Raw genomic sequence first — 19,035 nt, 5'->3', positions numbered from 1 at the left:
TTAAATATTTTTACTACGAAAATATTAATTCAAGAAATCATGTTCCTTAGACATTTTTAATTGGTTTTCCTTATAGAATATAACCCTAGATTCATGGCAAATACTCCCAAACACCCTGTATAAAGTTTGTTTAAAATAAAACAAATTAGTATTACCGCAGAATATTTATTATTTACTCTTAACAATATTTTGTGAGTTCAAACTTTGAGACTAAACTTGAGACTGTTCACGAACAAGTTAACACCCTAGGGAGGAAAATTCAGTAGTACTGCTCTTCAGGCCAATCTTCTTTGAGGCTGCTTATCAGTTCTTTCGCAACATCAAGTTGAATGTTCCTGAATGAGCTCATCGGTAAGCTGTATTTTGATAAGTTTCCAGGCCTTATCACTAATTTGGAGGAACCTGCAAAATATTAAAAAAATTAATTAAATTGACTATTTATATTCTAATGAAAATTAGTTGGTTGTTCAGTCGGTTTACATCATAATTTTATGAGATCACTAGCGGATGCCCGCGACTTCGTCCTCGATGTAAACTTTCAACTACCCCTACCCTACCTCTACCCTACTCCTACCTCTACCCTACTCCTACCCCTACCCTACCCCTACTCTACCCCAAACTCTAAGTTTAAACAGGCAGAAATTTTTTCATAATTTGTATTTCAAAATTTAACACTAACAAAAATTACGTAAATAAATATTATAATACCAAAAAAACAATTCTCCATCTTATTTCTTTAGTTTTTGTGAACAACTTTTATAGTTACTCATGCGATGTTTCGTGTCGTACTGACACGAGAATGTATTCGTTTTTGAATTTTGTATTCGGAACGGCTACGACACCGTCGTGTTCCGTGCGCTCTATCTGCGTATTATTCTTTAACATGTGTTCAAAAACAATTAAATCCTATAACGAGAGTGTGATGATGGAGACTCACCAACAACAGTGCTGTCGTCGTGCAGCAGCGGCAGGTACTGGTCCTTGGGCACGTCCAGCACCAGCAGGTTGTACATACGCGGCGAGCGCGCGGCGCCCGCCAGCCGGTGCCGCCGCAGGAACTGCGCCATGGCGTCGCGCGCGGGCAGCGCCGGCTCGCCGTATATCTGCACCATTGTGTCACCATAAATGTATTGCCATATAGCTTATATATTTTCGAAATGTGTATATTTGTAAAAAAAATCCAGAACAATTTTATATTTTTTTATTTTTTACTAGCGGGCCCGGTCAAGCTTCGCTTTGACTTATGTGCACTTCTTCCCTATCCCTACTCTATATTACTCTACCCCTACCCTACCCCTACCTTCCCCTACCCCTACCCTACCCCTACCTTCCCCTACCCTTACCCCTACCTTACCTCTATTCTACCCCTACCCTACTCCTACCCCTGCTTAAAACTCAAACGTTTATATAAGAAATAGAAAAGGGTTGATTTTATGGTTTTCCCAGCTATTATTCTAATTTTTCTCACCTTTTAAACCTTCCCTATACCTCCACGAACATTTTAAGACCAAGATGAGATAAATCCGTTCAGCCGTTCTCGAGTTTTAGCGAGACTAACGAACAGCAATTCATTTTTATATATATAGATAACAGTATAATGTTTCATCACATCAGCCGATGGACGTCCACTGCAGGACACAGGCATAGGCGACAATGACCGATGATACTAATACTGGACTCGATGTCGGGGGGCCAGGCCCACCCTAGGAAATAATCCTAGATACGCCAATGGACATGACTTGTGTTGGGACTTCCAAACATCACGACCCTGAGCCGCCTGCATCCAGCGAATCCTGCGACTCGCTTGATGTCAGTCCACCTCATGAGGGGACCTTGGGACCACAAAGTCCATCGGCTCTTCGAACTATGTGCCCCGCCCATTGCCACTTCAGATTCGCAACTCGTTGAGCTATGTCGGTGACTTTGGTTCTTCTGCGGATTTCCTCATTTCTGATTCGATCGGTTCGATTCGGTAAGAGCGGTTGGACTCATCACCGAGGTGGTGGTTCGATCACCGCCCCGTTGGTCTATTGTCGCACCCACTCCTAGCACAGTCTTTCCCGACTAGTTGGAGGGGAATGAGAATATTGGTCATATAAAAAAAATATGGCAAATATTCTTTAATAAAAATAAAAATTAAGGGTGTTGTAGCTAGCAGAAAGTCTAAAAATGTGATTCAAAGTTATTGTTATATTAATTGTAAATGGTGTTTAGAGTATCGTATCATTGAAAAATATTGGAAAATTTTTGGGTTGAAATTAATTAAGAAATATTTTAGGCTAAATTCGACAAAAATTCCTATAACATTCTCCTATATCTACACTAATATAACAAAGCGGTAAACTTTGTGGTATTATAGAGGTAATCTCCGGATCTACTGAACCGATTTTGAAAATTATTTTACCAATAGAAAGTCACGTTATTTGTGAATGTCATAAGCTATATTTCATCCCCTATATATTCTCACAGGAACGGGAACTACGCGGGAGAAACCGCCGAGCATCGCATACTTTTACAAGCGTCATCACTTACATTGACGATGTACGTGTTAGATTCCTGCGGTACGAAGTGCTGGTCGGTGGCGTGTTTCACACACTGCAACAACAGAACATTTGTTCGATCAACATCCAGTGGCGTGCACAGAGCTTCCAACTAGGGTGATAACTCCGTGGCGCAGTGGTATGTATGGTGGATTTACAAGATGGAGGTCCTGGGTTCGATCCCCGGCTGGGCCGATTGAGGTTTTCTTAAATGGTTCAGGTCTGGCTGGTGGGAGGCTTCAGCTGTGGCTAATTACCACCCTACCGGCAAAGACGTACCGCCGAGCGATTCAGCGTTCCGGTAAGTATGTCGTGTAGAAACCGAAAGGGGTGTGGATTTTCATCCTCCTCCTAACAAGCTAGCCCGCTTCTTAATCCGTTTTTGATCATAATCACTTATCATCAGGTGAGATTGTAGTCAAGGGCTAACTTGTACATAATAATAATAAAAAAATTGCAGAATTTGTACTGAGAAAATGTTTAACATAAAGGGAAAAAAACGAGCGGAGAAGGGTAGTGGTAATTAACATACAAGAATATCCTTAACCCTACACCTATTGGTTACAAGTCCGAGGCTTCACTCGGAGTGTTTCTCTCTGCCGCACTTTGACGTTTCAAAGTACTAACATATACATACAAGCATAATTAAAATGAATAAAATTTGATTTGCCAAGATAGTCTCAGTTCAGTATTCCATTCCGACCCAGAATCGAATCTGGGACCTCGTGATCCGGCCTAGGCTAACCACACCACCTACGAGGTAATCTATACTTATAATAAATCTGTAGAGAGGTCAATTCTGTACATAAAATATATTTCCAAAATAACTATCAGGGGGTGATTATTGATCGATACTGATGCCAAAAATGCATTCAGTAAAATTTTTGTTTGTCTGTCTGTCTGTCTGTATGTTCTTTATAGAAACAAAAACTACTGGACGGATTTTAACGAAACTTGGTACAATTATTCAACATACTCCTGGTCAGGTTATAGTATACTTTTCATTACGCTACGATCAATAGGAGCAGAGCAGTGAAGAGAAATATTGAGAAAACGGGAGAAGTTACACAATTTTTTTAAGTTTCCGTCGCGTGTACAGCCTTAATGGTTAAAGCTACATAAAAATCATGTATGACGGAAATGTTCTCCTTAAAATTATCTATATAAACACAACAGCATATATATGTCTATCTTTTATGGTTGACTCACAATAACACGTGGGTCATTCCACGTCAAATCGACCAATAGTTGGACTCGACCCCTTTCGATTTGGATAAATTTTGGTCAGAAGTTTTCTTTTATCTTATAACAAAGTTCTGCCGAAGAAAAAAACTTTAAAAATTTTTTTTCAAAAGTTATGCAAAATCCAAAATTTCACTATTTTCCATATTTTTAAATTTATGTTTTAAAAATCTCGAAAACTATTGCAATTAAAAAAATCGCTTATGGTAAACTTCAAAGGGGATACTTGGGGCTATTAAAAAAAAAAAATCCAAAAAAAAATTTTGAAAAATCTCCAATTTGTGAAATTTTGAATTTTTGAAAATTGTCAAATTTGACCGTCGACAATAAATTTTTGGCTCAAATTTTTTTGTGTACTACCTTGTACCAATCTTAAAAGATCCTGAAATTTTTGGAACTGTGTTTTTTGTTTTTTCAAAAATATGAATTTTTGAAATTTGTTAAAAAAAAATTTTTTCTTAAATTTTTTTTTTTTTAATCAGTTTGGCGATTCGCGTAATTTTGATATTTTGAACAGTTGAAATTTCATTTAGTGGCATAATGATGAGAAAAAAAACATTAATGATATTTGTTTATTATTGGTTATTAATTTATTTAATAGGGCTTTTTACGTGTAAGTTTACTTGACATTCTGTTACGAAAATATTTTTTTCTTCAATTCTTCAGTTACAGTTGTTGCTCCTTTTCTTTTTCTTAACCTGAAACATGTTAATATGACTTAAATCTTTAAATCCAAACTTAAAATAGATAAAGTACTAACACTGAAATTTCAGATTTTTACCTGCTTTTAATATCTGGTTCTTCAACGAACTCGTAGATATCTGTATTTTTTAACCGGAAATCCTTTCCTTCCTCAGATGAGGATGAGGTTTTTACTCTCATCACATCACTTGAAATGGGAATAGCGGCATGACAATTTCGGATTCCTTGTACTGGCAGAGCATTTTTAAATCTCTGGTTAAGTTTTTTTTGAGTACGCTGAATCTGCTCATTTGAAACAAAGTCACAATTGATTCCGTGAACATTTTCTTTTGCCCATTGGAATAGCTCATCAGGTGTTTGAATTTAGTCGTCAATTTTTTCTCATCATTATGCCACTAAATGAAATTTCAACTGTTCAAAATATCAAAATTACGCGATTCGCCAAACTGATTAAAAAAAAAATTTAAGAAATTTTTTTTTAACAAATTTCAAAAATTCATATTTTTGAAAAAACAAAAAACAGTTCCAAAAATTTCAGGATCTTTTAAGATTGGTACAAGGTAGTACACAAAAAAATTTGAGCCAAAAATTTATTGTCGACGGTCTATTTTGACAATTTTCAAAAATTCAAAATTTCACAAATTGGAGATTTTTCAAAATTTTTTTTTGGAATTTTTTTTTTTTAATAGCCCTAAGTATCCCCTTTGAAGTTTACCATAATCGATTTTTTTAATTGCAATAGTTTTCGAGATTTTTAAAACATAAATTTAAAAAATATGGAAAATAGTGAAATTTTGGATATTGCATAACTTTTGAAAAAAAAATTTTTAATTTTTTTTCTTCGGCAGAACTTCGTTATAGGATAAAAGAAAACTTCTAACCAAAATTTATCCAAATCGAAAGGGGTCGAGTCCAACTATTGGTCGATTTGACGTGGAATGACCCACGTGTAACTCCCAATAGCTTAGCAGTTCCGATCTTTCTAATTAAATTTGTCTACTCTTATGTTTATAACACTCATCACTCATCCCTAACTAAAAAAGTTAACGTTATTACCTATTCAATAAAAAAAGAATCATAAAAATCGGTAAAGAAACACCAAAGTTATACAAGAAATACGCTAAGCCATCGCGCGTGCATACTAATTTATGCTATATGGATTATTTTTGTGTAACGGTTGCCGCGCTCGACGCGACTCGCGGGGGGGGGGGGGGGAATAAATCGAAATAAATATAATAAATAAGAAATAAGAAGTGCAGCCTTAATGAGTAGGGTAGGGTAGGGGTAGTGTAGGGTAGGGTAGGGTAGGGGTAGTGTAGAGTAGGGGTAGGGTAGGGTAGGGCTAGGGTAGTGGTAGGGTAGGGGTAGTTGAAAGTTTACAACGACTTTCACGCGGACGAAGTCGCGGGCGTCCGCTAGTTAGTCAATATAACTTACGGTAGGCAAATAAGGCAACAAAGTCTTGAGTTGTTCTCGTATCTTGATCCGGGCGATCTCTTCTGGCGAGGTAGTCCGGGGAGTCATGTCCAGATTTTTAATATGCTCTGTTACCTGTTTACAAGTAAAACAATCATCATCGTCATCATCATCAACATCGTTGTCATTATCATCATCCTAGTCGTCATCATCATCATCATCATCGTTGTCATTATCATCATCATAGTCGTCATCAACATCATCACCTGATGATGATGACGATGATGATGATGATGATGATGATGATGATGATGATGATGATGATGATGATGATGATGATGATGATGATGATGATGATGATGATGATAGTGATAATCATGATGATCACGATTTCTATCGCCCTATACTGTCGTGTAAATCTTCCGTAGATAGATTATAAAACATATTCCGAAAAATATCACATTAAATTGTAATCAGTATTTTCAGTTCACAATATGACGGCAGATTATAATATCACGAATGGATTTATAAACTAACGTATTTTACTATCTAACGATAACGTATACATCGTCTTTTACTACACATACACACACACACACACACACACACACACACACACACAGAAAGCTCTTTATACTGACCGTGGAAGTGATTTTTTCCAAATACTTGTGGTAAGCCTGCTGTATCTGATCGAATGGTATGTTGTCGACCGCTGAAAAAGATATATAAAATAAATAATATAGAAGAAAATCATTCTATTCTGGACTGAGCTTGTTGTTTTTCTTCTTAGTTTTTTCATACTTTATGAAGTATATTTTTTTTATTTGTTTAATTAATTTATTTATTTCACACTTTTTAGTTACGACAGTGACGGTGTCTACGCTGCCTAACAAACAACTGAGCTCAATTCATCAAATACCCTCTTATTTATACCAACACTGATACCTCCTCTCTACAATAACATAAATAATGCATGTTAATATCACCTGTAATTTAGTTTTTATTTTTTGAATGTGTGTGTTAAACTTACTATAAGATTGTGCCGTGAATGCGGTCAGTTCGCTCTCCATAATTTGCGCGCGCGGGTTCCCCTCCGCGTCCTGTATGGCGTGCAGAGTGGACAGTATCAGCTGGAAGTCGGCGAAGTGAGGGTGTCGCTTGCGGTACGCCTGCGTCATCGTCCACGTGTTACTGTATAACTTGTGCTCCTTCACCATGCCGGAAAATAATGATAGGGTACTTGACACTTTTTAAATTGTCTTAAATTGTTCATTATCGTTACACTAGATTGAAAAAATTATGTAATTGATATTGAGAGCCGTGATAGCCCAGTGGATATGACCTCTGCCTCCAATTCCGGAGGGTGTGGCTTTGAATCCGGTCCAGGGCATGCACATTCAAATTTTCAGTTATGTGCATTTTAAGAACTTAAATATCATGTGTCTCAAACGGTGTAGGAAATCATCTTGAGGAAACCTGCATACCAGAGAATTTACTCAATTCTCTGCGTGTGTGAAGTCTGACAATCCGCATTGGGCGAGCGTGGTGGACTATTGGCCTAACCTCACTCATTCTGAGAGGAGACACAAGTTCAGCAGTGAGCCGAATTTTAAATATTTTTTTGACAATACGAGCCAAAACGCTGTCGGCAACGATGGCCATATTTTATAATTTCGTGACTTCACGCAAACACTAACGGTTTAGTGTTTGTCAAAAATATTTCTTTATTTATTTCTTTACTTTAGTACATCAAGTAACATTGTGACGTCACAAAATGGTTCTCAAAAATGAAACAAAAGTAAAAGTAGCATAATGTCAGTTACCATTTCTTTCTCCTGGTACTGCGGCTTGTCCGCTTGCAGTATGAGCGTCCTGAGTCGCTTGTATATTGTCTGTGGAAATGACACAATATGATTACATATATATTGTAAAAAAAGCTAGACTTTTTTTATTCTTTACAAGTTAATAGCCCTTGAATACAATTTCACCGGATGGTAAGTGATGATGCAATCTAAGACGGAAGTGGGCTAACTCATTAGGAGGAGGATGAAAATCCACACCCCTTTCCCTCGGGAACCATGGTTTTTGTCAGGATAAAAAGTAGCCTATGTGTTAATCCAGGCTATAATATATCTCAATACCAAATTTCAACTAATTCGGTTCAGCAGTCGAGGCGTGAAAGAGTAACAAACTTTCATATAATCAAAATCATCAGTTTTCGCAAATTTCGGGAAATCAAAGATTTTTTCGGGATAAAAAGTAGCCTATGTGTTATTCCAGAGTAAAATCTATTTCCATTCCAAATTTCAGTAAAATCGCTTCAGTAGTAGCGGCGTTAAAGAGTAACAAACATCCAAACATCCATACAAACTTTTGCGTCTATAATATTAGTAGGAAGTAAGATTATACATATTATAGAGCCGTGATAGCCCAGTGGATATGACCTCTGCCTCCGATTCCGGAGGGTGTGGGTTCGAATCCGATCCGGGGAGAGAATTATCTTAATTCTCTGCGTGTGTGAAGTCTGCCAATCCGCATTGGGCCAGCGTGGTGGACTATTGGCCTAACCCCTCTCATTCTGAGAGGAGACTCGAGCTCAGCAGTGAGCCGAATATGGGTTGATGACGACGAAGATTATACATAGTATAGATTTGTTATTACCTTAGCAATGTCTTGCAGCAACTTGTGAGAGGTGACAGAGCTCAAGTCGAAGAGACCGGCAAACTTCGTCTGCATTTCTTGTACTATGAGACCAGTGGACACTGCTGCCAACTGGGAACACAATACGTAGAATATCTCTAACTTCCAAAGCTGCTCTAATAGGATCTTACCAAATTTGACTAGGTAGGGAGCACAACATGAGCAGAGAAGGGGAGTGTTGATCGATCGTCAAGGAATTCCTTAACCCTACATCCTGTAGTCACAAGTTCAGGACTCTGCTCAGAGTTCTTTTCTCTACCACGCGATGGACCCGGCACCTGCACGGTGAATCCATGGAATGCTAAGATATTCGTCTTAAGACTTGGCACAAGACAAGAACTGCATTAAGGTCTATATTAAAATGGGTATCCAAAGCTGCACTAGTAGGATCTTACCAGGTATATCCCCGTATAAAAGTATATGGAGATGATAATATAATGTATAAATAAGGATTTGGTTAAATAATTGGCTCAATAAAAGAATATTCCTTGAAGAAAAGTCTTTATAATAACTCTTCAGTCAATGGTCTTATAGCTTCGACCAACATCTCAAGAAGCTTTCGCTAAACTGTTGGATCAAGGGTCGGACACAGAAGGCACGGTTGAGACGGTGCGTATTGTGGGGAGCTTCCTCACTCTGGAACTCTGACCGCCTCGGCACTCGGGCACTCAAATGTCCCGCAGCGGCGGGTTGAATTATTTTTTTTTATAAATTTTTAAATAGTGTTTTTTTATTTTTTATTTTATCAACATTGTTAAAAATTAAAAAATAAATAAATAAATAAATAAGAGATTAAAAAAACTCTTATTAATCACTTTTTTGCTCAAAATGTTCGCTGATGTATCGAAGCGGCGAAGCAGCATTTGAAACTGTATTTTTTTAACCGACTTCCAAAAAGGAGGAGGTTCTACGTTCGACTGTATGTATGTTTTTTTTTTTTTTTTTTTTTTTTTTTTATGTATGTCCAGCGATAATTCCGTCATTTGTGGACCGATTTTGAAAATTCTTTTTTTGTTTTGAAGGGTTTGATTCCAGGGTGGTCCCATTTTTTTCATGTCAGGATCTGATGATGGCATCCTGGAGAAATCGAGGGGAACTTTCGAAAATTGTAGGAACGGCTAGTGCGTTTGATAGTGTTTCCATAAGGTATTTTAAACCACTACAATTTTATGAAGGTCTGGAGTTGGTCTGATGATGGAGCCGATACACAGACGATGGAACTCGTCAACGATTTACGGCAGGTACCTTTTGTTTGGGCTTGATTTATTTGTATTGATGAGAACTTTCCACCTAGATGGGTTGTGACTGTATTAAGGGTCTGATGATGAAGACGAAGGACAGTTAAGAGAACTCCTCAACGGTTCGCAGTAGCTACCTTGTGTTTGGACCTGATAAATTTGTATTGATGAGAACTTTCCACCTAGATGGGTTGTGACTGTATTAGGGGTCTGGTGATGAAGACGAAGGATAGTTAAGGGAACTCTTCGGCGGTTCACAGTAGCTACCTTGTGTTTTGACTTGATAATTTTGTATTGATGAGAACTTTCCACCTGGATAGGTTGTGACTGTATTAGGGGTCTGGTGACGAAGATGAAGGAGAGTTAAGGGAACTCCTCGACGGTTCACAGTAGCTACCTTGTGTTTGGACTTGATTTAATTTTATATTGATGAGAACTATCCAACCATATGGATTGTGACTGCATAGGGGGTCTGGTGATGAAGACGGAGGACAGTCACCTTTCACGTTTTTCTGAATATTCATATTACGTGTAGATAAAGGGGGAGTAAAATTTTGTATATGAGTTAAGGTAGTATTTTTAAAATTGGGATTGTAGGACTTAGATACTTATTATAAAAAAATAACGTTTCAACTAATTGATTATTAATTTTTGTTCACACTCAGTAGGTGTTACTAACACTAAAAATTAAAAAATAAAAATTTTAATAAAAAAATTTCAACCGACTTCCAACTCAAAAATTAACCTAAACTAAAAAGCAAAAAATAACATCTTACCTATGTGCTACCTTCTGATCAGTTTGAAGGCGGTGCCAATCTAGTGTAATGTTTTAATTAAAGCCGTTTCTGATAGAACCACAGAAATTTTGTAATTTAAACGGCTTAAATTAAAACATCACTGGCTTGGCACCGCCTTCAAACTGATCAGAAGGTAGCACATAGGTAAGATGTTATTTTTTGCTTTTTAGTTTAGGTTAATTTTTGAGTTGGAAGTCGGTTGAAATTTTTTTATTAAAATTTTTTTTCTGTTGCCAACAAGCGCATCAAACAAGAAAACGAGGTATGGTCAACAAACTTTGCTTGTCCCCATTATGTGCAAATTAAAAATGTCATAAAACATTGTGGGAAATTCTTTTCGATATTAAAGTAGAAATAATGATTTTTTTACATAATATTATAAAATAAATTGAATATAAATAATATTATAAAATAAAGTAAATTGCCGGGTGGTTAGAACAGGCCAGGGCGTGGATTGGCATTCCCTTTTGGCTACGCAGGGGGAACAACATGATTGGAAAAGGAGGAGTGTTAATTAACTATCAAGGATATCTATAACCCTACACCCGTCGCGTCGGTTCCTGTTCCCGTGTGAATATGGGAATAAAATTTATCTAAACGTTAAAATTTATAACACGTTACAATATATGTGGATAATCATATAAAATTAAAAATAATTCAGCAATTGTTTTTAGGCACTCCGTTCTCTTATTGAAGTAAGAGATAAAATTAAAATGATTTACCTTATGTGCATGATGATCAGGTTTCTTTCTGGGCACTGGAACCTGAAAAAAAAAGTTATATTCAACAGTTGTATCAATGTGTGTATATAATTATTTGTATAAATTGGGAAAAATAATAAACCGGCCAAGTGCGAATCGGACCACGCGCAGTGCAGTGTTCCGTAGGTTATATTAGAACTTTATACCCTTATTTAATGTCCTAAATACCGATAACAATACCCCACACCATGGGATAGACAATAAAAAAACATCCTCACATTGAATGTAGGGAAAAAACCCCAAAAAAAAATTATTTAAATTTTTTTTTTAGCACTTTTAGACGTCACTAATATACCCATACCAAATTAATTTTTTTTAGTTTTAACAGACTTTGACTTTGGCTTTCGCTGGTGAGAAGCCTTATGCCTTTTCTACCTTCATTCTTAATTTGTTTGTTGGTAAACAGTGCTCATAGAGTATAGCAATACAGTAAAAGCTCATTATTCGCGGGGGATACGTTCTCTAAATGTGTCGCGAACACAGAAAACGTGAATATGGAATGGTATTTTATATGGGATTCTATGGGATACATTCTTGGATGATAAAATAAAAAACAAATATATAAAGAAAATACAACTAATTGTTTTTGTAAAAGTTATTGATTAACTATTATCTTCAGTCTTAGACAATGGTTTGAAGAATTTTGAATTTTTTTCATGCTTGACATTTTTTAAAAGTTTTTATTCAGAGTGATTTTATGCAGTGGCATTCTTAAACCATCCATTCCAAATATATTAGGCAATAAGTATTTGCAAGTTAAAGTTTAAATTTGCAGATTTTATGTCAATTTCATCAGTCCGATCCACAAATAACAAAGTATTTAGCTGTGAATATAGGAAATGGGACACAATTTTTTAATCTGGGAATAGTGAAAACGTGAATAAATGAAGCATGATTAAGGAGCTTTTACTGTATTATAATTAATATTTTATTTACTTACATCTGGGATGAATTCTCTCTTTGGCATGAATGCTCGTATAGTAGACCTGGATACTTTACTCAGTTTATTAATTTTCCCTACTACTTCCATAGGGTCTACCGTCTCTGATAGCCTAAAGTATGCAGTTCTGTAGTCTGCATTCATTTTGTACCGAACATTATGCATGGGCTCATACAAACCTCTTATTGATGTTATAGGTCTCAAGACATCGTCTAGGGTGACCTGAAAAATATTATAAACATCCACCATTACAATTTATTGATAACTAGCTGACGCTCTTGACTTTGTCAGGAATCATTCAAAAGAATAACTCATATAAACAGTCAGACTACATATTATGTAAAAAAGCTTTGTTTGGGTTTTGGTCAGCTGTTACTGCCATGTCAGCCGTATCAATTATACGAAGGCCGAGACTACAGCAGTTTTAAAAAAAAACATAAAAATAACTGCAGACTTAGGATCCGAGACTTAGTCACTGTCTATGGCCCTTATTAGAAAGCTCAAAGTCACTCAGTGGGCGATGGAGCCAGCTATGCTTGGAGTTTCTCTGCATGATCGAATCAGGAATGAGGAGATCCGCAGACGAACCAGTCACTGACATAGCTCGGCGAGTCGCGAAGCTGAAGTGGCAATGGGCAGGCCACATAAATCGAAGAGCCGATGGACGTTGAGATCCCAAGGTGGCTGGAATGGCGAAAGCGCAGTGTTGGTCGACATCCCACTAGGTGGACCGAGGATATCAAGCGGGTTGCAGGGAGCCACTGGATGCTGGTGGCTCATGATTGTTGTGCTTGGAGGTCCATTCAAGAGGCCTATGTCCAGCAATGGACGTCTATCGCCTGATTAGGTAAAGGTAAGGTATAGTCGGCCAACTAAAAGTTGTAAGAGAGCGGGGGCCCTTAGGACCCGAGCCTGAACATAGTGATCAGAAGTACCTAAGGCTAACCAGTAACCACTGGACTCAACTGGACTAACTAGCAAATTGAGACATATTTTTTTATATTAGATAACATTAACACTTACGGTTTTATGCACTTTGGCTATGCCTACTATTGACATCTTGAAATTGTAATATTACACCTTCTTTATGAATCTTTATTAATAAATATTACATTTCCCTTTCAATTCAATTCTTCTTTATGGCTTTCATTTGTGCCAACTGGGCACTGTTTATCTCGCCAGTGTCGAGTAGATGGAGGAGGCACGATGGAGATTGTTCGGTGAAGGCTGACAAATTTAATTTTGAGAATCTACTAAATAGTTAATATTAAATGATATTATTTTGTTAGTTCTTAACCTAAAACAACACAAATAACATATATTAATAAACAAAATATATAAACAATATTACAATTTGATCTTATTACATTCTACATATTTACATAAAAATCTACAATATGGACTAAACACAAACATTAACAAACATTTAACACTTAAAGGACGAGGGACTTTTGGGGGAAAAACGTCATAGAGAGGATGAAGAAGTCTGGGACAGTTAAAAAGGAGATGAGTGACAGTGCCTTCATCCAAACCACACTCACAGATAGAGTTATCCCTAATCCGGAGCTTGTTTAGATGCACAGGTGTACATGAGTGACCAAGACGCAAACGGGAAATAGTTGTTAGAACCCAACGTTCAGTCATTTTTTGAAAGAAAAACCAGGGACGTCTTGGTATATTTGGCTGGATAGATGAGTAATGTTTGGCTTTCACCAATTTTGATTCATTCCAGAAGGACTCCCAGGATCTATCCAGATAAGTTTTTGCCAGGGCAGTCAAGTCTTGTGAAGAATTTTCAAAATGTTCAAGGGAGCCAGTTAGCACAGCAGCTTTTGCACATGAATCAACAGTCTCATTTCCAGGGATTCCGGAGTGACTTGGGATCCAAACAAGCAAGATGGATAATCCTCTTTGATAACTTGACAGCAGAGCTTGCCTGATCTTTAAGATAATGTGAAATCTTGATTTGCTTTTGAATGGGTTTTCTTTAATGGACAATAAACAACTTAAAGAGTCTGTAAAAATAACCGTCTGTTGAATGTTATGGGACTGTGCAAACAGGACTGCTTCCAATATAGCAGTGGCTTCTCCTGTGAACACAGAAGACTCGGGAGGACATTTGAATTTCAATATTATCTTATACCTGGGAACCCAGCAGGCAGCACCAACGCATCCACCTGGGGATAACTTTGATGCATCAGTATAAATATGCAGATGATTTGACCAATTTTGATTAATAATGGCTTGAAATTTAATGCTAGTATCTGGGGCTCCTTTAACTAGGCCAAGATCTGTGATGATAGGAGGGTTATATAATAGAGCTTTATATGAGGTGGAAAAAAGTGGGTTACATTGGAATTTTGATATAGGATGAGGGAGGCTATTAAATTTCAAGAAGCTATCTAGCAAATAGGAAGAGGAGTAACGACAGTGGGGAGTGCGGGACAATTGAGTTAATTTGGCCCAAAGAGGATGTGATGATAACTGTAACACCTTGCTAACATACCGGTCACAAAGATATTGGCGACGGATAGATAGAGGAGGATCAACACATTCTACCTGCAAGGCATTAGTGGGGGAAGATTTCATTGCTCCTAGAATAATTCTAAGGCATTTAAATTGAATTTTATTTAATTTTTCGCTACCTGCTTTGTTAAAAGGATCCATAACAAACAAACAGTAATCTATATGACTTCTAACTAGGGCATTGTATAATAATTTAAGTGAATATGGGTGAGCACCCCACCAGACCCCGGCAACTGCCCTTAAAACATTAATGCCCTTTTCACATTTTTTAACCACATATTCACAATGAGCCAATCCGTTCAGTCGATTATCTAAATAAATGCCCAGGAATTTGACAGTATCTTCAAGGTTGATTGGTTGATCCTCAATACAAATTTGGAAGTCAGGGAGGGATCTTTTCCGGGTAAATCTCACTGCCTGACATTTGTCCACTGAAAGAGACAGACCATGGTCAGACAGCCACTGGTTTAGATAATACAAAGCAGAATTTAAACGACAGGATACTTCTTCTATACTGCCTGAGCTGTAATAGAGGACTATATCGTCAGCATATTGCAGAATGTTACAAAAACTGTTAACAGACAATTCCAGATCATAAGTATATATGCTATATAGCAGAGGGCTGAGAACAGAGCCTTGAGGAAGACCTTTCCAGACTAGCTGGGGGGGAAGAGAGGAAGACTGGTGTTTAACCAGAATGGATCTGCCAAATAGCAGATTACATATGAGATGTACTATCCTCGGAGGAATACTCAGCTTGAGCAGTTTATGCCTGAGTACCGGAAGAAGGACATTATCATAGGCAGAAGCAATATCAAGGAAGACACCCACTAGGTACTCTCCTTTTGTAAAGGCTAAACGGATGTCTGTTGTCAATATGCTGAGGCTGTCTGTAGTACTCATACCCTTCCGAAATCCAAATTGCGAAGAGGGTAGAATATTTCTGCTTTCCACTATCCACTCCAATCTATTTTTAAGCAGGTGTTCCGTCACCTTAGCTAATGTAGATGACAAAGCTATGGGTCTGTAGGAATTTGAATTTAGAGGATCTTTACCGGGTTTTAGTAAGGGAATGACAATTTGGGATTTCCAGGAATCAGGAATAGAGCCAGATTCAAAACAATTATTAATAATATTAAGAAAATAGGATTTAGCTTTGTCATTTAGATTAGTTAGGAAAGAGTAAGGCACGCCATCTTCCCCTGGTGTTGTGTCTTTTAGACCACTGAGAGCCACTTGAAGCTCAGAGAGTGAAAAGGGGGCATCCATTTCATCAGAGGTTGGAGCTGGCGTAGAAGTCAGAAATAAGTCCTCATTGGGGACAGAAGGTGGAGCCAGTTTGTTTGCAAAGTTGTCAAGCCAATCGGAGGGATTATTAGAAGTTCGGTCAACATGGTTAAGGGAACGGCGGAATCTTCTAATATTTGTCCAAACAATAGAGGAAGGAGAACGAGGACTAAGGGATTCACAGAAACCCATCCAGCCTAACTTTTTCTTTTTTGATACAACCCTTTTGGCTTTAGCATCTAGTTTTTGGTAGACTAAAAAATTTCTTAGGGACATACAAGACGAGTATGCCTCCTCTGCAGAGGTTCTTTCCCTAAATAAATCACTGCATTCATCATCCCACCAGGGAGGTGAAAGCATGTTTTTTTTGGGAGGATGTTTTCTTGGGATATGTGAATCAGCCGAACATTTAAGACAATTTAGAAAAGATTCATAACAAATCAAAGTATTTTCATCCACCTCAAGACTTGGCAGGGAATCAATCGTGCAGTCAACCGATTGGGCATATGCTGCCCAATTGGCTTTTTTAAGTTTATATTTTAAAAGAGGGTCATAGTTGGGGATGGGAAGGGATCTATTATTTAATGAGATTATGATAGGAAAATGGTCACTGCCATGGGTGGACGGCAGCACCCTCCAGTTCATTTGGGAAGCCAGGTTTGAGGAGCAGAGGGAAAGGTCCACTGCAGATTTTGGATTTTGACCAGGATATACTCGACGTGTAGGAGAACCATCATTGAGGATGCAAAGGTTAACATCGTCCAGTATATCTATAAGTAGAGGACCAAACCCATCAGTGGCATGACACCCCCACATAGTGTGGTGAGTGTTGAAGTCACCCATGACTATGACCGGACTGGGAAGAGAAGATAGGATAGATTGGATTTCAGGAAAAACAGAAGAAGAAGGGTGAGGAATATACAGAGACACAAAAGAAATATCTAAAGAACGAACAGCCACAGCATTAAACTGTTGGCTGTGCGGAGGGAGAGGAATTTGGGAATAAGGAAGGGAGTGCCTCAGAAGGATGGCACTACCAGCACAACCGTCATCCCTGTCATCCCGCAAGCAGGAGAAACCTGGAACCCGAATACGAGAACCTGGAATCAGCCATGTTTCCGAGATGGCAACAATGACAGGTTTGTGCAGATTTATGATGGAAATTAATTTGTGTTTTTTGGAACGTAGGCTTCTACAGTTCCATTGAAGTAGGGTTATTGGGTCCATTATTGAGAATTTTGAAAAGTTGGGATAAGTTATGGGCAACGTTGGGCGGTAGGGGGATTTCGCTACAAGGAGCTATAATATTTACTAAAAATTCTGATAATATTTCTAAAATTCGACCCTGAGAAGGGACATCAACATTATTATTGTTGAGAGCGCAACCATTTGGCTGGGATGAGGAACATTCACCAACAATATTCTGATGAGCTCTTTTGTCATACCCTTTCCCCAGAGGTGCACGGGGTCGAGGGGAGCGGAATATTGTCTGGCGATATGAAGTTGTTGAAGGATGTTGAGATCTGGAGGGAGTCCTAGGGGAAGAGGAAGGCATTTCTTTTGCTACCTCTGCATACGAGGTACGCACAGGGGGGAACTGAGACGCTGCTTCCATGTAAGATATATTATTTTGTGACATTACCAGTTTTATGGACTGCTGACGAGAGAATTCAGGGCAGTCCTTGTCTGTGGCAAAGTGTTTGCCAGAACAATATAAACAAGTAGATTCAGCCTGTGTAACAGGGCATGAATCACCTGAATGGGGTTGAGCACATCTGTAGCATCTCGCTTTGGATCTGCAAGCCAGTTTAATGTGGCCAAACCGACAACAGTTTTGGCACTGTATCGTGGGAAATTTGTACACTTCGACACGGAGAGAGGAGTAGTAGGAGTAGAGTCTCTCAGGGAGCATCTGCCCTCTGAAAGTTACTACAACAGTCTGGGTCGGCACCCATGTGGTTACACCCTCACTGGTGGTTTTCCTATTTAATCTTCTGGCCTTGAGAACGATTCCACAACCAGTAGGGAGCTCAATAGACTCAACAAATTCGTCCATCGTCCATTCTATTGGTACACCTTTAACAAGACCCATCCTGGAAATGTTGTATGTCGGGATAATTGATTTGTATTTACATAATGTTAGTAATGGGTTAGTCAAAAATGAGTTGGCACTCTGTGCCGAGCAAAATTCAACAATAATTTTGTTACGCCCTACATTTTTAATGCCACCTTTAACAATTGAGTCTATTTTATTTTTGTGCAGAAATTGGCCAAAAGTTATGGCTCTTAAAGAGGCACCAGACGATGGGTCAACTACATCACGTGACACTTGGACAATGAACGGACCTTTGTCATCTAAAGCGTATGATTTGGGGCCGTCGGAAAATGATGGGTGAACATATACATTTTGTATAGAAGGAATGGATTGGGAGTCATTGGGTTTTTTGGAGGATGGGACTTCTGCATCCTCTCCATGTCGTTTACGGGATGGACCCGGGTCTGGGGGCTTTGGAGGCGGATCTATGTCCATCCTTCAATTTTTAAAACTATAGCTACAACAAACTATAATAATTTACCACCACCAATAGAGTTAGTAATATCTTAAATATCAAATATTTAGACTGTGTAAAAACACAAAAAAGCGCCGAAAAATCACCGAAATCTCACTTACACGTGCGTCAACCAAGGTTACCCGTGAGCGAAAAAAACTTCCCTTTCCTTATTAATTAGTTATTGATAAACAAAATAAATAACAAACCACAGACGACAAATGAAGGGAACGGACGTCATAACTCATAAAGAATAGAGGTTGGAATCACAGATTAACACAGGATAGTTGCAATTATCCATAGATAATCCTAATTAATATAATAAGAAGTTGAAGTC

The 19,035-nt window shown here is 38.0% G+C and overlaps 1 protein-coding gene across 5 annotated transcripts; it reads right to left on the bottom strand.

Annotated features, from left to right (window-relative positions):
- Window positions 1-149: 149 nt before the first annotated feature.
- On the bottom strand, window positions 150-18,897 carry LOC112046080 (uncharacterized). Of its 5 annotated transcripts, XM_052886795.1 has the most exons (12): window positions 18,821-18,897; window positions 13,360-13,563; window positions 12,337-12,558; window positions 11,358-11,399; window positions 8,562-8,672; window positions 7,724-7,792; window positions 6,931-7,108; window positions 6,542-6,612; window positions 5,922-6,035; window positions 2,533-2,595; window positions 938-1,103; window positions 150-402 (listed from the first exon to the last, which is right to left on the bottom strand). In XM_052886795.1, exons 2-12 carry the CDS (start codon window positions 13,393-13,395, stop codon window positions 260-262), a joined length of 1,215 nt encoding a protein of 404 aa, XP_052742755.1. In that variant the 5' UTR covers window positions 13,396-13,563; window positions 18,821-18,897; the 3' UTR covers window positions 150-259. The 5 variants fall into 5 exon arrangements, 4 of the variants coding, with proteins under 4 accessions (XP_052742755.1, XP_052742754.1, XP_052742757.1 ...); XM_052886794.1 differs by lacking the exon at window positions 18,821-18,897 and having other exon boundaries at window positions 13,360-17,234; XM_052886797.1 differs by lacking the exon at window positions 18,821-18,897 and having other exon boundaries at window positions 12,516-12,558; window positions 13,360-17,231.
- Window positions 18,898-19,035: the final 138 nt, after the last annotated feature.

Source organism: Bicyclus anynana, chromosome 18, assembly GCF_947172395.1.
Source record: "Bicyclus anynana chromosome 18, ilBicAnyn1.1, whole genome shotgun sequence".
Taxonomy (NCBI): domain Eukaryota; kingdom Metazoa; phylum Arthropoda; class Insecta; order Lepidoptera; family Nymphalidae; genus Bicyclus; species Bicyclus anynana.
This window is presented reverse-complemented; position numbering and strand designations above follow the sequence as displayed.

Bases quoted from the DNA above. Each gene is read 5' to 3' on its own strand.
- LOC112046080 (XM_052886795.1), bottom strand. From the start codon at position 13,395: ATGTCAATAGTAGGCATAGCCAAAGTGCATAAAACC. The intron at 7,109-7,723 runs GTAACTGACATT...GGCATGGTGAAG, and splicing joins AGTACCAGGAGAAAGAAATG to GAGCACAAGTTATACAGTAA. The intron at 1,104-2,532 runs GTAAGTGATGAC...ACAATGGTGCAG, and splicing joins CTAACACGTACATCGTCAAT to ATATACGGCGAGCCGGCGCT.